This window comes from Carassius auratus, chromosome 43, assembly GCF_003368295.1.
Source record: "Carassius auratus strain Wakin chromosome 43, ASM336829v1, whole genome shotgun sequence".
NCBI lineage: Eukaryota > Metazoa > Chordata > Actinopteri > Cypriniformes > Cyprinidae > Carassius > Carassius auratus.
In genome coordinates, this window is record NC_039285.1 from 17,123,556 (window position 1) to 17,139,204 (window position 15,649).

General features: G+C 39.5%; 1 protein-coding gene across 2 annotated transcripts in view; it reads right to left on the reverse strand.

The window, feature by feature from the left end:
* The window catches only part of LOC113061814 (spondin-1-like), a 184,391-nt gene that overhangs the window by 18,876 nt on the left and 149,866 nt on the right, over positions 1–15,649 (reverse strand). For both annotated transcript variants that reach the window (XM_026231254.1, XM_026231256.1), the window contains exons 7-8: positions 4,494–4,558; positions 44–245 (exon numbers count right to left, since the gene is read on the reverse strand). In XM_026231254.1, coding sequence (XP_026087039.1) covers positions 44–245; positions 4,494–4,558 — 267 coding nt within the window. The remainder of the gene's footprint in view (positions 1–43; positions 246–4,493; positions 4,559–15,649) is intronic.

Here is a 15,649-nt window from a genome sequence, read left to right on the forward strand (position 1 = left end):
ATTTTTAAATTCAGCTGATCGCTCAATCTGCATGAGAGTTCACCTCATAAGTGACCCCGTTGTCTGTCCCCGCATCCCATGGAATGAGGTCATGAACCACCTTCTGGACCCAGCCACACTCTCTGGTGCAGAGGTCCTCAGATGACAGACCCACGTTCCAGTCAGGACTGGGACCCAGCATGGTCAGAAAGGACATCAGGTGACGTGTGCGGTCCACTGAGAACTCGGCCGAAGGAGCCGCTCGACTGCAGGAGGGAGAGAAATCAGATGCATTCACTTTTATTATGTTATTTGTTAGGATATTAATTTCATGATGATAAACTATATTTATTTTATTCTGATTAAAAATCTCATGAAAATAATTCCATCACAAGAAGGGTAAGAAGAGGAAGAGGGTCAGAAAGCACCCAAAAGACAACAGGCTGGCAGAGAGGTGTAGAAATATGCTGTGTGTAAGCACTGAATGGCTGGCCGTCCTCCTCTTAAACCTGAAAGGGGGATACCTTTTGTAGTCATCACTCTGACTGATATTTTCACATCACAGTACCTCATATCTGGTAATTACAGATCTGAACTATCCTCTCTCTCCATCACTCATTCAACAGACAGCACTAGTGCAATTGCAGATTATTATTATTATTATTATTATTTTCCCTATTATACATCACCCATGGATTGCATTGGGATTGCATGGATTGCATGGATTGGCGGGAGGGAAGGGTCAGGGCCATGAAAGGGGAACAGAATCCCACTCCAGAGTAGTGAAGACCAAGGAGATTGTCACAATGATCGAGTCACAAGATCCAAGTGCGAGGTAAAATTTTTTTATTTATTGTTTATAGACAGTCAGCAATGAGAACGTAGGAAGACTATGGCATAACCCCAAATGAATCACGTCCAGACCACTCAAACAACAGTATCTCAAACCCAGCGCAGGAATCCTAGGCAGGCAAGGAATAAGGTCCAGATCGTTTAGGCTGCAGTAACTCAAACCCAGCGCAGGAATCCTAGGCGGGCGAGGAATAAGGTCCAGAGAAAACCAGCTAGACAAGAGAGACATCGACAAACTAACAACACGAACAGGAATGCCAGCCAAACTTAAAGGCAGCACAAATGAGTTGCATCTGGTGCTCATTAACGCAGCTGCTGCTAGTTTACAGACGCACACAATCAGACACAGACACAAGATGAGCGCACTGACCCATGAACCGTGACAGAGATTCCAGAGGAACAGAAGACTGGTCAAAGAGGACTGGTGGCAGACTCAGAAGAAAGGGAAACCAGTGTAGAGGCAAAAGCTGAGCTGGAGGATCGGAGGACCAAGGCAGAGCTGGGGTCTTGGAGGACTGAGGCTGAGCCACTGAGACAGAAGATCAAAAAGAAGCCAGGGGAATGGAAGACCCAGAAGGAGCTGGAAGATTGGTGATGAAAGGCAAAGCTGGATAGAGTGGAGCCAAGGGAAAAAGGGACCCTGGTGGGGATTCACAAGGTGGAGCCAGGGAATCAGAGAACCTTGGCTGAGTTAACAAACCAAGAGAACGCAGTGGTTTTGGCTGACCAGAAGGCTGTGGTCAAGCTGGTGAAGCCAGAAATCCTTGATGAAGAGGCTTTCATGCTGGATAGAACCAGCAAAAGGGGAAGGACTAGGGTGAGTTAATCAAGGTGGACAGCCAATCAGTGCAGAAAGGGCTTTAGAGGTTGGTATTAGTGTAGGGATGAGTTCCAGGATGGATAGTGATTGCTGCTTCTATGATCAACTGAGCGATGTGTGCAGGATCAGGGATGGACAAAGCCTCAAGCTGGGGGAAAGTTGTAGGGGTGTGTGTGCAGACTCTGTGTCCATCTTAAAAATGATTGTAACGCATGAAAGGCGGACAATCAAATAAGACTTTAATAATCAAAATAAACATGAACAGCTCTCTATCCACCTTCAATACCACGACTTAGGTGCCCTTGAGCAAGGCATCGAACCCCCAACTGCTCCCCGGGCGCCGCAGCATAAATGGCTGCCCACTGCTCCGGGTGTGTGCTCACAGTGTGTGTGTGTGTGTGTTTACTGCTCTGTGTGTGTGCATTTCGGATGGGTTAAATCCAGAGCACAAATTCTGAGTATTGGTCACCATACTTGGCTGAATGTCACTTCACTTTCACTTAAGATAACTGATAGCTTTTTCTCCTGGAATACAGAACACCATTCCTAATATAAATCCCAGGAGCCCTATTCCTATTATAACATGGCTAAGTACTAAACAAAAATAAAAAATCTTCTTGCATATAGTGATCTTTAAAAAATAAACAAAATAAATCTATTTACGTTTCTCTACAAAGAATAAACAGAGAAAACTATTTTACAGAATTATTTGTATTTTAATACCCACCAAAAATAAATAAATAAATTCTAAAAATAAAATGCTTTTCTATACAGACAATAGAAGACCGTATGTGTTTGTTAATAATCCGGTGCCTACCCTTCTGTCCAGGCACCACCAGAGGTCACTATCCACTGCATGGACAACATTTGCAACTGGCCGAGATGTGAGCCTGACAGATGCAGTTAAGCTACAGGAAGTGGTTGTTAGTTACTTGCCACATTGCTGCACAGATGATTGACATCTGGCATCCAATGAAAGCAGGAGGAGTCACATACCTTGCACAGCCTGATGCACTAAAGGGTTCTTTGGCTAACACTCAAGACCAAGTATGTATAGCGTGTATTACACTTCTGGTGTAGATATTCTACTAGCCATTGTCAGAGTTCCTAGCCTAGCGTGTCTTTCCATGTTTTTGATTCTTGCTCGTGTACTTTGGATTTACCTTTTTGCCTGCTGTTTTGGACTGTGATCGCACCTCGCCCTGACCATTGCTCGTGTTCCTGAATTACCCCTTTTGTCTTGCCCTCCGGATACTGTTCACTGATCATCGACCCACGCTCACCCAAGGACTATTCTTGTGTTTTGCCCATGCCATACCTGTTTGATTTTGATTCAACCCTGCCTGTGTTTGACCTTGCTTACCAATAAAGCCTGCAAATGGATCTAAATGACTCATTGACCTCGTAACAGTATTACACTTACACTTACAAGACAAAAGTGATGACATTTGTTACATTTCTGTCTCCAGGTCTCTACAACCCCTATTTCTTTCAATTTTAGACATATATTTTTCTTTGTCATTCATTCTATCATGCTGATTTGGTGGTCAATAAATGAATGAATGAACTGTGCTACTTACTATTTGGGTGGAAACCACTAAACTTTGTTTAATGATTATTTCATGAATCGTTCAAAATTAACTTCCAAAGAATATAATTTGTTTCAAATAAATAATTTAATTTTCTTTTAAACTTTAATAATAATTATAATGTCCCCAAACCTTTGAATGATATCCATAAAGGTTTATTTCTTTACTGTTATTTTTTTTTTTTTTCAAAGACATAAAAACCCCCTCTGTTCCATAAATCACATAATTAATAAGACCATGCTCGATGTGCAAACACATGGCTTTGAAATAACAGTAATCCTTAAATAGTGCTGCATGCCTGACACATAATTTTAACTGACAGTCACAAGCACACACATATGCTGAATGACAGCAACTGCAAATGTCAAAATAAATTTGTCTTATTATTACCAAAAAAAAAAAAAAAAAAAAAGCTAATTCTGTTATAAAGCCATATCTTTATTCACCCTTTTAAAGAAAAATGAAATCATCCAACTCCACCCTTTAAAAGAGACACAACACACAGACACAAGCAAACACGTTGCAAATCATGCAGCTAATTAGAGACTTTGCTTTCATTGACAACCTGTTATTTTACTGTCTGCCTGTCAGGGCAATGCTAATCAACTCAACTCAAGCTTTTCAAGGTTTCTGGAAAGTTCCAACAGCAGACTACGAATTAGCTGCTATACTAAATATAAAGCTACTGAGGAACAGACCCGCAGAGATGATGAGAGGACAACAAAAAGAGAGAGAGAAATAAAAAAAAGAACATGTATCCCACTTAGAGTTTCTGGACATAAATCTGCTGTTATAAAGTCAAATGATAACACCTGCCTCATTATGCAGTGTGAGGAAATACATTTATAGCTCTGGTCTCAAGCACTTCGCGCCTCATGCTGATTTCATGATTCTCTGAGTAAATTCAAAAGCAATTTCTTGTCTACTCTCAAGTCCTAATGCACCACCGAATGAAGTGAATACAGCATTATACATTTGAAATTCTCTGTGCTTGAGTGGTTCTCAGAGCATTGATCAATTTAGATTTTAGACCACGTAAATGTTAAATAAGGAGAAAGAAGAGCACTCTAAGAACATAGACATTTTTTGCTTTCTTTCATCAAACATACTGTAGGTTAGGTGTTGTTGCTATCCGGGGAGAAAGAGGCAGTATTCTACTTTGTAAAGAGCTACAGTAATCCCACTTTTTTTGATGAGGAAAGGAAAGGATGTAAAATATGTGCACACACACTAATTGCATGGAGATTACTTACACATTAAGGGGCTGCCAGGCTGGCCATTGGGCCTTCATCTTTATGACGGTCAAAACCTCGTCACCCTGTGTGATAAAACAAAGAAAAGTAAATAAATATTGTACAGCTCTGATTTACTTCAGAGCCTAAGAACTCCCCTTAGCCTTGGTAAAATCTCTGTAACACAGCCTCAAAGAGGTTTTCTTTATCATGATTTGTCTTATTAAAATAAATTATTTTGAGAAGATAAGAGGAAAATAAAAATAAAATTATAATTCCAGAGAACAGATCATTACTTAAGTTCATTTTCTTACACAATTAGTAAAATGTAACCAAATTTTGAACAAAACAAAATTTGACGCTTTAAACAAGATATAATCTCTGAAAACAAATCTTGATCAGTTTTGCTTTTTAAGAAAATGTATCTTGCTTTTTTTAACAAGTAAAACAACAATAACAACTAAAAAAGAACAATAAATATTAAGTACTTTTTTCTTTTTTCAATGTTTCTTTCTCGCAAGCCATCCTTCTATTTGTCTTGACAGGAAATGATGAATGAAGCTTCCCTTTCTTTCTGATGATGGACTGATCGTATCAGAGACTCATAAAAGCTGTGTAAATATTTCATCAGTGGCTCACGGCTCACAGGCCAGCAGAGTATGTGTGTGTACAGCTCTATCCCACTCAAACCATATCAAGAGTTCAGGGGAAGGGCATTATTAAAGACTGTCAAGGGAATCAGGTTTACTGCTGGGGTTAAAGGACATCATTCTTTATAATCCAGCGGCATGACACTGTTTCACACCATGAGCCTGACATGCAGTATTGCCCTAGCTTTCTTAAACACCAGTTCTTGTCAATTCAAAATCAGAACACAATCCTACATTAGATTAGTTGCAGATAATTTAGAGTTACACGTCCGGATCAAAATGGCAATACTTCTAAGTTATCCTGAGCTATGAGAGACTGGACTCCTAAATTATGATATATGAAGAGTACAGACACTTTGGGATTTAGATTCTAAATGTAAACAAACAAATGTTTTAAGACAGTTATTTATATTGTTTACTTTACTGTGCCAGTAGGAAATATTAATTTTGGATTCACAAAACATTCCTTTTGCAAATAGTGTAATAACACAGATATTTTTGCACAAACGGAGTTAATGGTTTATAAATTAACCTCCATTTGAAAAATCACCCTTTGCCTAAAAACAGGCTTTCCCCAGTTTATTACATTCAAGCAATTATATTAGTTATTATATTTGGATTAAAGATTACAAAATACAGTTCTTGACTGTTTGCCTTTCAAATGTAAACTGCTTATTAGGCATGCACAAAAAAATAAAAATAAATAATATATATATATATATATATATATATATATATATATGTGTGTGTGTGTGTGTGTGTGTGTGTGTGTGTGTGTGTTACACAACCAAGGCTTCAATCACACAACACAAGCAGAATATCTGAGTAAAACATTTGTAAAACCATTCTTTTGTGCATTTCCACTATTAGTTGTTGGCAGAATGGTTTACAAGGATGTATTAATTCTGCTAATGTTTGATGAATGAGACCCATTGCTCCTTACAGGATCATGGGCATGAATCCATTAAGTCATGAATCATCAGTCCTCTCTTTGCCTCCACTCTTTTGAGAAAGCTTTCTTTTAGAAACTGGAACTCTGCTGCAGGGATTCACTTTCATTCAGCTTCAGTAGTGTTACTGGGGGTATCTACTGATTTTGGGCGATCTGACCCAGCACAAAGTCATAGAAAGTGTTTAAGTCAGGGTTTTGAGTAGCTCGTCCTTCTCAGTATTTATTTCATTATTTTGTATTAATATTTTTTGTCTAGACCTTGCTTTATCATGCTGTGTTGGGAATATGCTTTACCCCAAGAAGCCATTTCTGAGCTTAAACCCACACATTCAGAATATTGCAAGGACAGGCCTCAAAATAGGAAACACAGAATTTATGCAGTGTTTGTCACAGTCACCAGCTGAGCCGCCTCTGCACTGCATTTCCCAGAATCCCAGAATGCCAATCATCTGCACTCTCTCGACAATCACTCACACCTGAAATCCATCAGTGGATCCTCCTCACCTGTCACTGCCAATCAAGCTCCCTATAAAGACACGCTTACTTCACTCACCCATTGTCTGGTCTTGACATATTGGCTTGAAATGGAAGGGGGTTATCAAATGTGTATAAATAGAGACTTTGCTCATAATAGGCAGGAGGACCAATATATTTAATCTAAAACTTGAAAGTGGCTGAGTTTAACAGCAATCTGCTCCAAGGTTCTCTGTTATTTTAACTTACCCTTGAGTCCCTTCAAGTTTGCTGACAGAAGACCAGACCATCAACATGCGAGACAGCAATATGAGCTACATTTACTATGATCCTGCCAAACTACTCTACACCAGTAATCAGGATGGCTGCCGTATCAAGGAATATGTGGAAGAGTTTATTGAACTCTCATCTTGTGCCCTGGAGTGATGATGTATTAAAGACTCTGTTCTAGCTTGGACTTAAAGGCAGTCTTGTTGGTCAGGTACCCACATCAGCCAGCTCAGAAAAAGTAAAAAATCCTCTCCAGTGTCGGCACCAGCCCCTGTTCCTGAGTTAAGCCCAGCAAGGGCTCCTGTTCACAAGTTTAGTTCAGAGAGGGCTTCTGTTCCCAAGTTAGACCCCATGAGGGCTCATGTTCCCGAGTTTAGACCAGAGAGGTCTCCAGTCCCTAAGTTTAGCCCAGAGAGGGCCCCTGTTACAGATCTTGGTTCAGAAAAAGCCCCTGTTCTGAATGTTGGCCCAAATAAAGCTTCTGATTCTGAGATCAGCCCACTGAAAGTATCTGTTTCAGACCAGAGTCCAGTGCATATTCCAGCCCCAGGTCAAGTGCATGTTCCAGGCCACAAGCTCAGTCTAATACCTGCTTTTGCCTCTGCCAGAATACTGCTGTAGTCCATGGATGCTCTCCAGAGTCTGCTCTTGAAGGTACACACTTTACAGGGCTCAACCAGGAGCCTGGTCACGTCACAGAGTTCAATCTGGAGCCCAGTCCTCCTTTGTCAATCCTGGTGTCCACTTCTCCAGATCACTATCCAGTTTCCACTCCTCCACAGCACCCTTCCATGTCCGCTCCTCTATGCACTCTAATGTGTTGGCGCAGTGGATAAGACCCATGCCTTTGGCATGAGAGACCTGGGCTCGAATCCACTGTGAGACACCAATGTGTCCCTGAGCAAGGCACTTAACCCCTAGTTGCTCCAGAGGCGTGCAACCTCTGACATATATAGCAATTGTAAGTCACTTTGGATAAAAGCATCAGCTAAATGAATAAATGTAAAATGTAAATGTTCCTTGCTCCTCTATCTAGGGGTGGCCTGGATCCAGTGTTTGACATGGAGTTAAGCCAGGAGTGCTTTCCATCTGATACCATGCCTGAATGCCCTGCCATGGCCAGGGAGGCAATCTGTGAACCTGCTATCTACCCTGTCTCAGTTATATTGGCCTCTAGAAATCTGTCTATGCCCTATGTTCCAGTTACACCTGCTCCTCCCTAGCTGGATTCCTGCATTGCCTTCCTCCCCTGGATCTCCAGTATATGGACCTATCCCTCTGTTTCCCCCTCTGTTCTGCCTCTGCTCCACCTCTCTCCTGGACTGTGTGATTGTTAGCGCATCTGGAAGCTGTTCCTTTGAGGGGGGAGGGGGGGTACATTAACAGTCACCATTTGAGCCACTTCTGCACTGCATTTCCAAGCATCCTTCTTGCCACTCACCTGCACTCCCTTGCCAATACCTCACATCTGAAATCCTCCTTATGTTTCACTGCCAATTAAGCCCCCTTAATTGTTAAGTCTTGCAGTTGCTTAGCACGACTTGCCTGATTCACTTATCTGTCCTCCAAGGAAGTTGTAGTGGTACAACACTAGCAGAAGACACTCTGTCACTCAGCACTCTAATAATTGTGCAGACTGGTTGGCAAGAGAAGTGGGCACTAGTCTCAATCAAAGCAAGTGATATACACAACCCTTAAATACAAAAAGTTGTTCTGCATCCAAATAATGTAGTTCACTAGCCTTCACATATAGGGTTTTGGGGTTAAAATCCTCAGAGTCCAAATATGTAGTAGAGAAACAAAAGCCAAAACAGATTGAATTGCAAGCTAATGATTAAAGGGTTCTTTGTGAATGGTTCATTGGATCATCACCATCAGACTGATCGGTGTGTGACATCAAAGTACCGCAATAGTTTAGAGAGCAGACGACTCCTTGTAGATGGCTGCATTTATGAAATAAATAAATAAATAAATGACCTAAATATTCTAACAAAAGGTTTGTCAACTGTTTTCTGTAGTATTAGGTGTACTTGGTAACATACAAAAAGTTTACCAAAGTTTGACCACTAGAAAGGTGTGATTTTTCAAGATGGTGTCCAAGATGGGCAGGGAGCCCTTAAAATATCCTAACTGCTTCATTATTTGACCTAGCCAAGTAATCTTGGTGTCTAACCCGATGTTTTCTGGGTCTATGAATCCATTGGAGATGTCTAAATTTTGTAAGATTACTGTAAGGCTTTATCATTGTTTGGGGTGAACCAGAGATGTAAACAATTTAGCCTATGTCATGTAACTGCTACTCAGATGATCCACTGTTATTGCACAACTGCTGACCACAATGGTGCAATTGCAAGGCATATGGACTGCCATGCATGCATGCTTGTGGACCATGTTAAGTTGGGAATTGTGAGAATCATCAGGTGCTAGTCATATAAATCGAATATCCTCAAAAAGTTGATTAATTTCACTGATTCCAATCAAAAAGTGAAACTTGTATATAAATTCATTACACACAGACTGATATTTCAAATGTATATTTTCATTTTATGATTATAACTGATAACTATATATTGTTTTGACTAATTTTACAGTACTAATGAACTTCAAACAGGACTGGACTGCTGCTGAGTGGTCCAAAGTTATGCTCTCTGATGAAATGTAGCATTTCCTTTGGAAATCAGGGTCCCAGAGTCTGGAGCAAGAGAGGAGAGGCACACAATCCACGTTGCTTGAGGTCCAGTGTAAAGTTTGCATAGTCAGTGATGATTTGGGGTGCCACGTCATCTGTTGGTGTTGGTCCACTGTGTTTTCTGAGATCCAAGGTCAATGCAGTCGTATACCAGGAAGGTTTAGACCACCTCATGCTTTATGGAGATGCAGATTTCATTTTCCAACAGGACTTGGCACCTGCACACAGTACCAAAGCTTCCAGTACCTGGTTTAAGACCATGGTATCCCTGTTCTTAATTGGTCAGCAAACTTGCCTGAACTTATATAGATTTTCTATGGGGTATTGTGAAGAGGAAGATGCGATATGCCAGACCCAACAATGCAGAACAGCTGAAGGCCACTATCAGAGCAACCTGGGTTCTCATAACACCTGAGCAGTGCCACAGACTGATCAACTCCATGCCACGCCGCATTGCTGCAGTAATTCAGGCAAAAGGAGACCCAACTAAGTATTGAGTGCTGTACACGCTCATACTTTTCACGTTCATACTTTTCAGTAGGCCAACATTTTTAAAAATCCTTTCTTTGTAATGTATAAGTAATTTTCAAATTTTCTAATAAAAAGTGTGTGTATATATATATATATATATATATATATATATATATATATATATATATATATATATATATACACAGTTAAGGTCTTGCAGTCTCTATTAATGAGCTGATTATGTTAGGTGAGGGAGACATTCAAAATGTCACAGAGTGGTGACCAAATTTACATTTTTGGGTGAACTATCGCTTTCATAACAGTCCCTGAATTATACTGCATTATCAGCCCTGCACAATATGAATATGATGTATTCACCATGTCACTGTTCTCAAGTTTGAATGTATATACAATGTATCATTTTAATTGTATAATATGGTGAACATGTATCTCTTAGGAAACACCTTCGATGAGTAGATCAAACTAAACCCTGCCTCTAATTGGAAGCTCCTTAAAGTAAGTTTTGGAATGCCTGCACATATGCATTTGCTCACTCAATAGCATCATAAATTAAGACTTAAATTCCAGAGAATGCTGGTTGCTGTGGTTTTTAAGATTCAATTTTGCATCAGTATTCGTTATTGTCAGTACCATTATAGTGCTGGTTCTTATTCTTATTTGTTGTAAGAGGGGTAAAGGGTGAAACTTTCCTGACGTCAACTGTGTGATCATCCAGGTTTATTGGCCAACATTACTGAAAACATATTAAATCATTTACAAGCCACAGGACAAGAGCATTAAATTTCACTATCCCTTGACAGGAGACACCTGGAAATGTGCCATATCAGGCCCATGAAATATGGTTTTGAAAAATCAATAACAAAAGGGCATGAAGACAATCAGTGTTAAAGAGAGTTAAAGAGCTAAAAGTGTAGCTATATATATATATATATATATATATATATATATATATATATATATATATATATATAAATGAAATGTTGTATATACTGTATACTGTATATGTCCAACTCATGTCTTTTTTTTTTAACAATTCACACAGCACTTTTTTTTTTCTTAATAAAAGCCAATATTGAAGAGGAGTTAATAAATCATTAATATCAGCTGAACAAGAGTGTTTTTTAAATATCAGGGACAACGCCACAATAAGTGACAACTAATAAGTAGAAGTTCAAGGTAAACATTTATAATAAGATGGAACTGCAGGATAATGCATCTAAAATGTTTATTATATGAATATGGAATGCATTAGTATTGATAGCAAGCTAGCTAAATTTGTACCAATCTAAACTAATCTAAAATTGTGTTTGATTGTTGTGTGCAAAGATATTTCTATGGTGGTCGAGAGTGCTCAATCCGCTGCAAATGAAAAAAATAAATTAATAACACAAATTAAGAAAAACATAAAAAAAAAACACACCTGGAAAATAAGAAAACATCGTCATCAGTTTGACAACACATGCCCTGCAAATTCTCACAATACAACTAAATACAGAAATGCACTGCAAATTCTCACAACACAACCAAAATACAGAAATGCGCTGCAAATTCTCAAAACGCAAACAAATACAGAAACATGCTGCAAATACTCACAACACAAAAGATGCACTTCCCTTAAACATTTCCAATGGATTATGTGCATATTTGCAGCAAATTTCTGTTTTTGTTTGTTTGTTTTGTATTTGCAGCATGTTTCTTTGCTTTTTGTTGTGATCATTTGCAGCACGTATCTGTATTTGGTTGTGTTGTGAGAATTTGCAGTGTATTTCTGTATATGGAATTTGAGAAGTTGTAGCGTGCGTGTTGTCAAATTGATGAAGAATTTATTTTTATTTTTTTAGGCCACTGTAGAACGGAGCGGGTGGACAGATATATTTCAGATTGAAATATCAATAGCAGTTTATGAGTGGCATTATGTTAGTGGCAGGAGAACAAGTCTTATTTCTGTTCACTACTCGTGTGATGGACAAACTATGAACATTGACATTTAGGCACCAGACTTGGGACTTTGATGGCACTTATCAACAACAATACAGCCCATATCCACACAACTCCTCTCTGGGAAGGATGGACCATTTAACCCATAGAGCTAAGTGCATTCTGACAGCCAACAAAACACTTACTGACAAAAAGTAAAGAAAGCAAAAGAACATCTGAGATAGCTGTTACTGTCAGACGAGGAATTTTGAAAGGGTGAGGAAATAACATTAGTAATATTTTTTAAAAGCTGTATTTTAAGTTGTCAAGCAATCACTCAGATATGTTAACATTTGTCCTTTAGAATCTTTAACGTTGAACAATAATGATTATAAAAATTGTACAGGCTGTTTGTTTGTAAAAAAAAAAAAAAAAAAAAAAAAAAAAAAAAACCTTATTATTCACTATAAATAAATTTAAAAGGTGAAAAAAAAACATCTTTTGTAATTAAAAACATCTTTGCATTGTCTGCAAAAAGTGAGATGTCATACTAAGGCAAAAGGCAGTAACTTTTACATCATCAATATTTGGCTGCTTGATCACCATTTACAAAATCAATATTAACACCTGTATAAAATCTAGTGATCATGGGCTATCTCATAAACTATAACATATAATGATGTGACTGTATTAATTGCTTATTCTGACCATAACAACCAGAGTTAACCAGAGTTGCAACCAGTTTATACTGAACAAAATTATAAATGCAACACTTTTGTTTTTGCCCCCATTTTCTTGAGCTGAACTCAGAGATCTAAAACGTTTTCAGTGTAAACACAAAAGGTCTTGGCAAGAACTGGAACACGCTGATATATTCGCTGATCCAGTTCATAACATATGCCTGTCCATACCATAACCCCACTGCCACCATGGGCCACTCGATCCACAAAGTTGACATCAGCAAACCGCTCACCTTCACTATGACATACACAGTCTGCCCTTTTCCCTGTACAGTGAAAACCAGCATTCATCCATGAAGAGAACACCTCTTCAAAGTGCCAAATGCCATTAAATGTGAGCATTTGCCCACTAAAGTCGGTTACGATGACGAACTGCAGTCAGGTCGAGACCCGGATGAGGATGACGAGCATGCAGATGAGCTTCCCTGAGATGGTTTCTGAGAGCAGCTGTCCGGATGGCTGGTCTCAGACAATCTTGAAGGTAAAGATGCTGGATGTGGAGCTCCTGGGCTGGTGTGGTTTGGCTTTGAGTTCCGCTCATGAAAAACTGGAGAAAAAACTAAAAAAGTTGTTGCGATTATAATTTTGTTTAGTCTATTCACAATGTTCGCTAACATAAAATGATGCAAGTGCTTTTACATCAAATAGAATGAGAAAAGCCAAACCTAAAGGAGCAATTTGTGGATTTCTGTGAACATCGGCAAGTAGGAATTATCCTCAGAAAGGGTCTCATTCATGAAACACGAGCAGAACAAATTTTTGTGTAAATCGCGTGTAAAGTGGTTTTGCCGTAAATTTTCGGATTCATTAAAAACGTTCGTATTTTCAAAATGTTAGTTGGTACGAAAGAAATCTACACCTGTTCCCAGCCACGCGTAAATAGTGCGTTTAACATCTGAACGTTTTGCTCATTAATACGGCTGCATTTTAATTCACCTTAATCGGGTACATATTTACACAGCATTTTGAAAAAAAATATTATATATATTAATTACATACGGTTTTTCTTTTAACTTTTATTATGAGAGACAGTAATAGGATCTGTAATATGCTTCCAAACTTCCTTTTTTAGGACCTCATACGCCACTAGTACGCTTGAAAATTAAATGTGGCGTTTTGAATGAACTCCTGATAATAAAACTTCAATTTCTGCAGCTGAGAAATTTTTCTTTTTCAGTCGCTTTTGAGAAGACATGTTGAAATCCTTCGTTTGGTGTCATAATATGATGCTCATATATAGTTGTCAGTCGGATTTAATGGGCGTGATTTATGGTAATTGAGAGTGAGCGTGCACGCGCGTCCCATTTACGACTGATTGGAATTCATTAACACACACACACATTTCACTATCACATCTGACGTTTACGAAGTTTTTGTGAATCAGGAGAAGAGTTTTCGGGAAGTTCTCTTTACGCGCAAATCACTCAGATATTTACTCGTATATTTATGAATGTTTCATGAATGAGACCCAAAGTGTGTGGATTAAACAACTCCAATGACTTTCATTGCCATGGATTTAATCAGGTGTAACGGAGGCCAGCGAGCGACAGACGCTGGTGGCTGTAGCCATTTAGCCTCCTTGTTAGTTTGTCCGCCTCCCATGCCGGAAGACCCGGGTTCGAGCCCCGCTCGGTGCGAGTGCGAGGAGCGTCAGAGAGGACCCGGGTGAGAGGGGTTACACAGGCTAAAAGAAAAGTAGGATATGGATTTAACTGAAAACTGTTACTAATGTATGTGTGATACATGCTAACGCTGTCACAGCATTCGAGCCCACACATGTGCAGCTAGATGTGGGCAGTCCCAAATGGACAGATTGGCACTGGGTAAATAATATGCATTATAAAAAAATAATGAATAAAAGGAAATAATAAATTAAAGAATATCTATGATCACTTATTGATGCTTAGTTATCCAGTCTTTGCTTGTTTACAGTGCTTTGTTATATGGAGCATTTTTTTTTTATCTAATGAAGTGCTTCAGTGACAGATGTATGAAATTACAGAAGTTTACTGTAATTTAAATGTGGCAGACTTTAATGGACAGTAAAACAAAGGCAGAATACCATAAAACACCAGGCCGACACAGTAACGTCCTATTGATGCACAGCTAAAAAAAAAGGCGTAGTACCGTAGTTCAATTTGAGCATTCCAAGACAAAGTCAAAGCGATAACAGGTGTTTTACGGTGACTCAAGATACATATGCACATGATAAAGGAGGTCTTGCATGTCCCAAAAATATCAACAACTAATATTCAACAAGTTCAGTGGGATCTTCTTGTGTTGGTGGAACGGTGCTACAGCAGTGGTCATTTTTCAGGCTGCACTACCCTATGTTTGTGTTGCGGAGGCCTTTCCCCCCTGTGCACTTCAGCATTCACCGCATTTTTTATATTGAATGTTGAGACGATGTTGAGTCTGTGCCAACTCAATTCTATGTCTTGGTAAAGACAATGTTGCGTCTTGGTATAGATGCCGTTTCACATGTGCATTTCTGGATGTTGTCATTACCTGGCAGCGGGCAATGGTCACGATTGCAGTCTCATATGCTTGGGTATTAAGCATGCTGAGGTTGAGTTTGTGGATGAGTCATGTTCTCTGTTTTCTGTCTCGATCTGGTTCTCTTCTTGGCAGGAGTCAGGGGAGGACTACTTCAGGCAGTAGCTCGGGTGTTCTGAGGAGCACAGTGGCATTGACCCCTTCGAGGAAACAACCTCCGAGGGTCCTTCACTCCTCTAGCACTCCGCAATCAGTTGTTCACCCTCAGGAAAGTGCAGGGCCCCCTGAAAGGAGTGTATCAGCCGTATCCTTTTGGGGCTCTCCCTATCTCCGCATTGAACACAAAGCGCGAGTAACCAGCTACTCAGTTCAGCTTTTCCGCGTCTTGTGTTTGGATGCTTGATACTGATTGTTAGCGACGGGCTTGAGCCAGCTACTAAACGCAACGTCTTCGAGCCATGGATTGTTAAAGGTACATTTTCCCATTGTGATAGCCA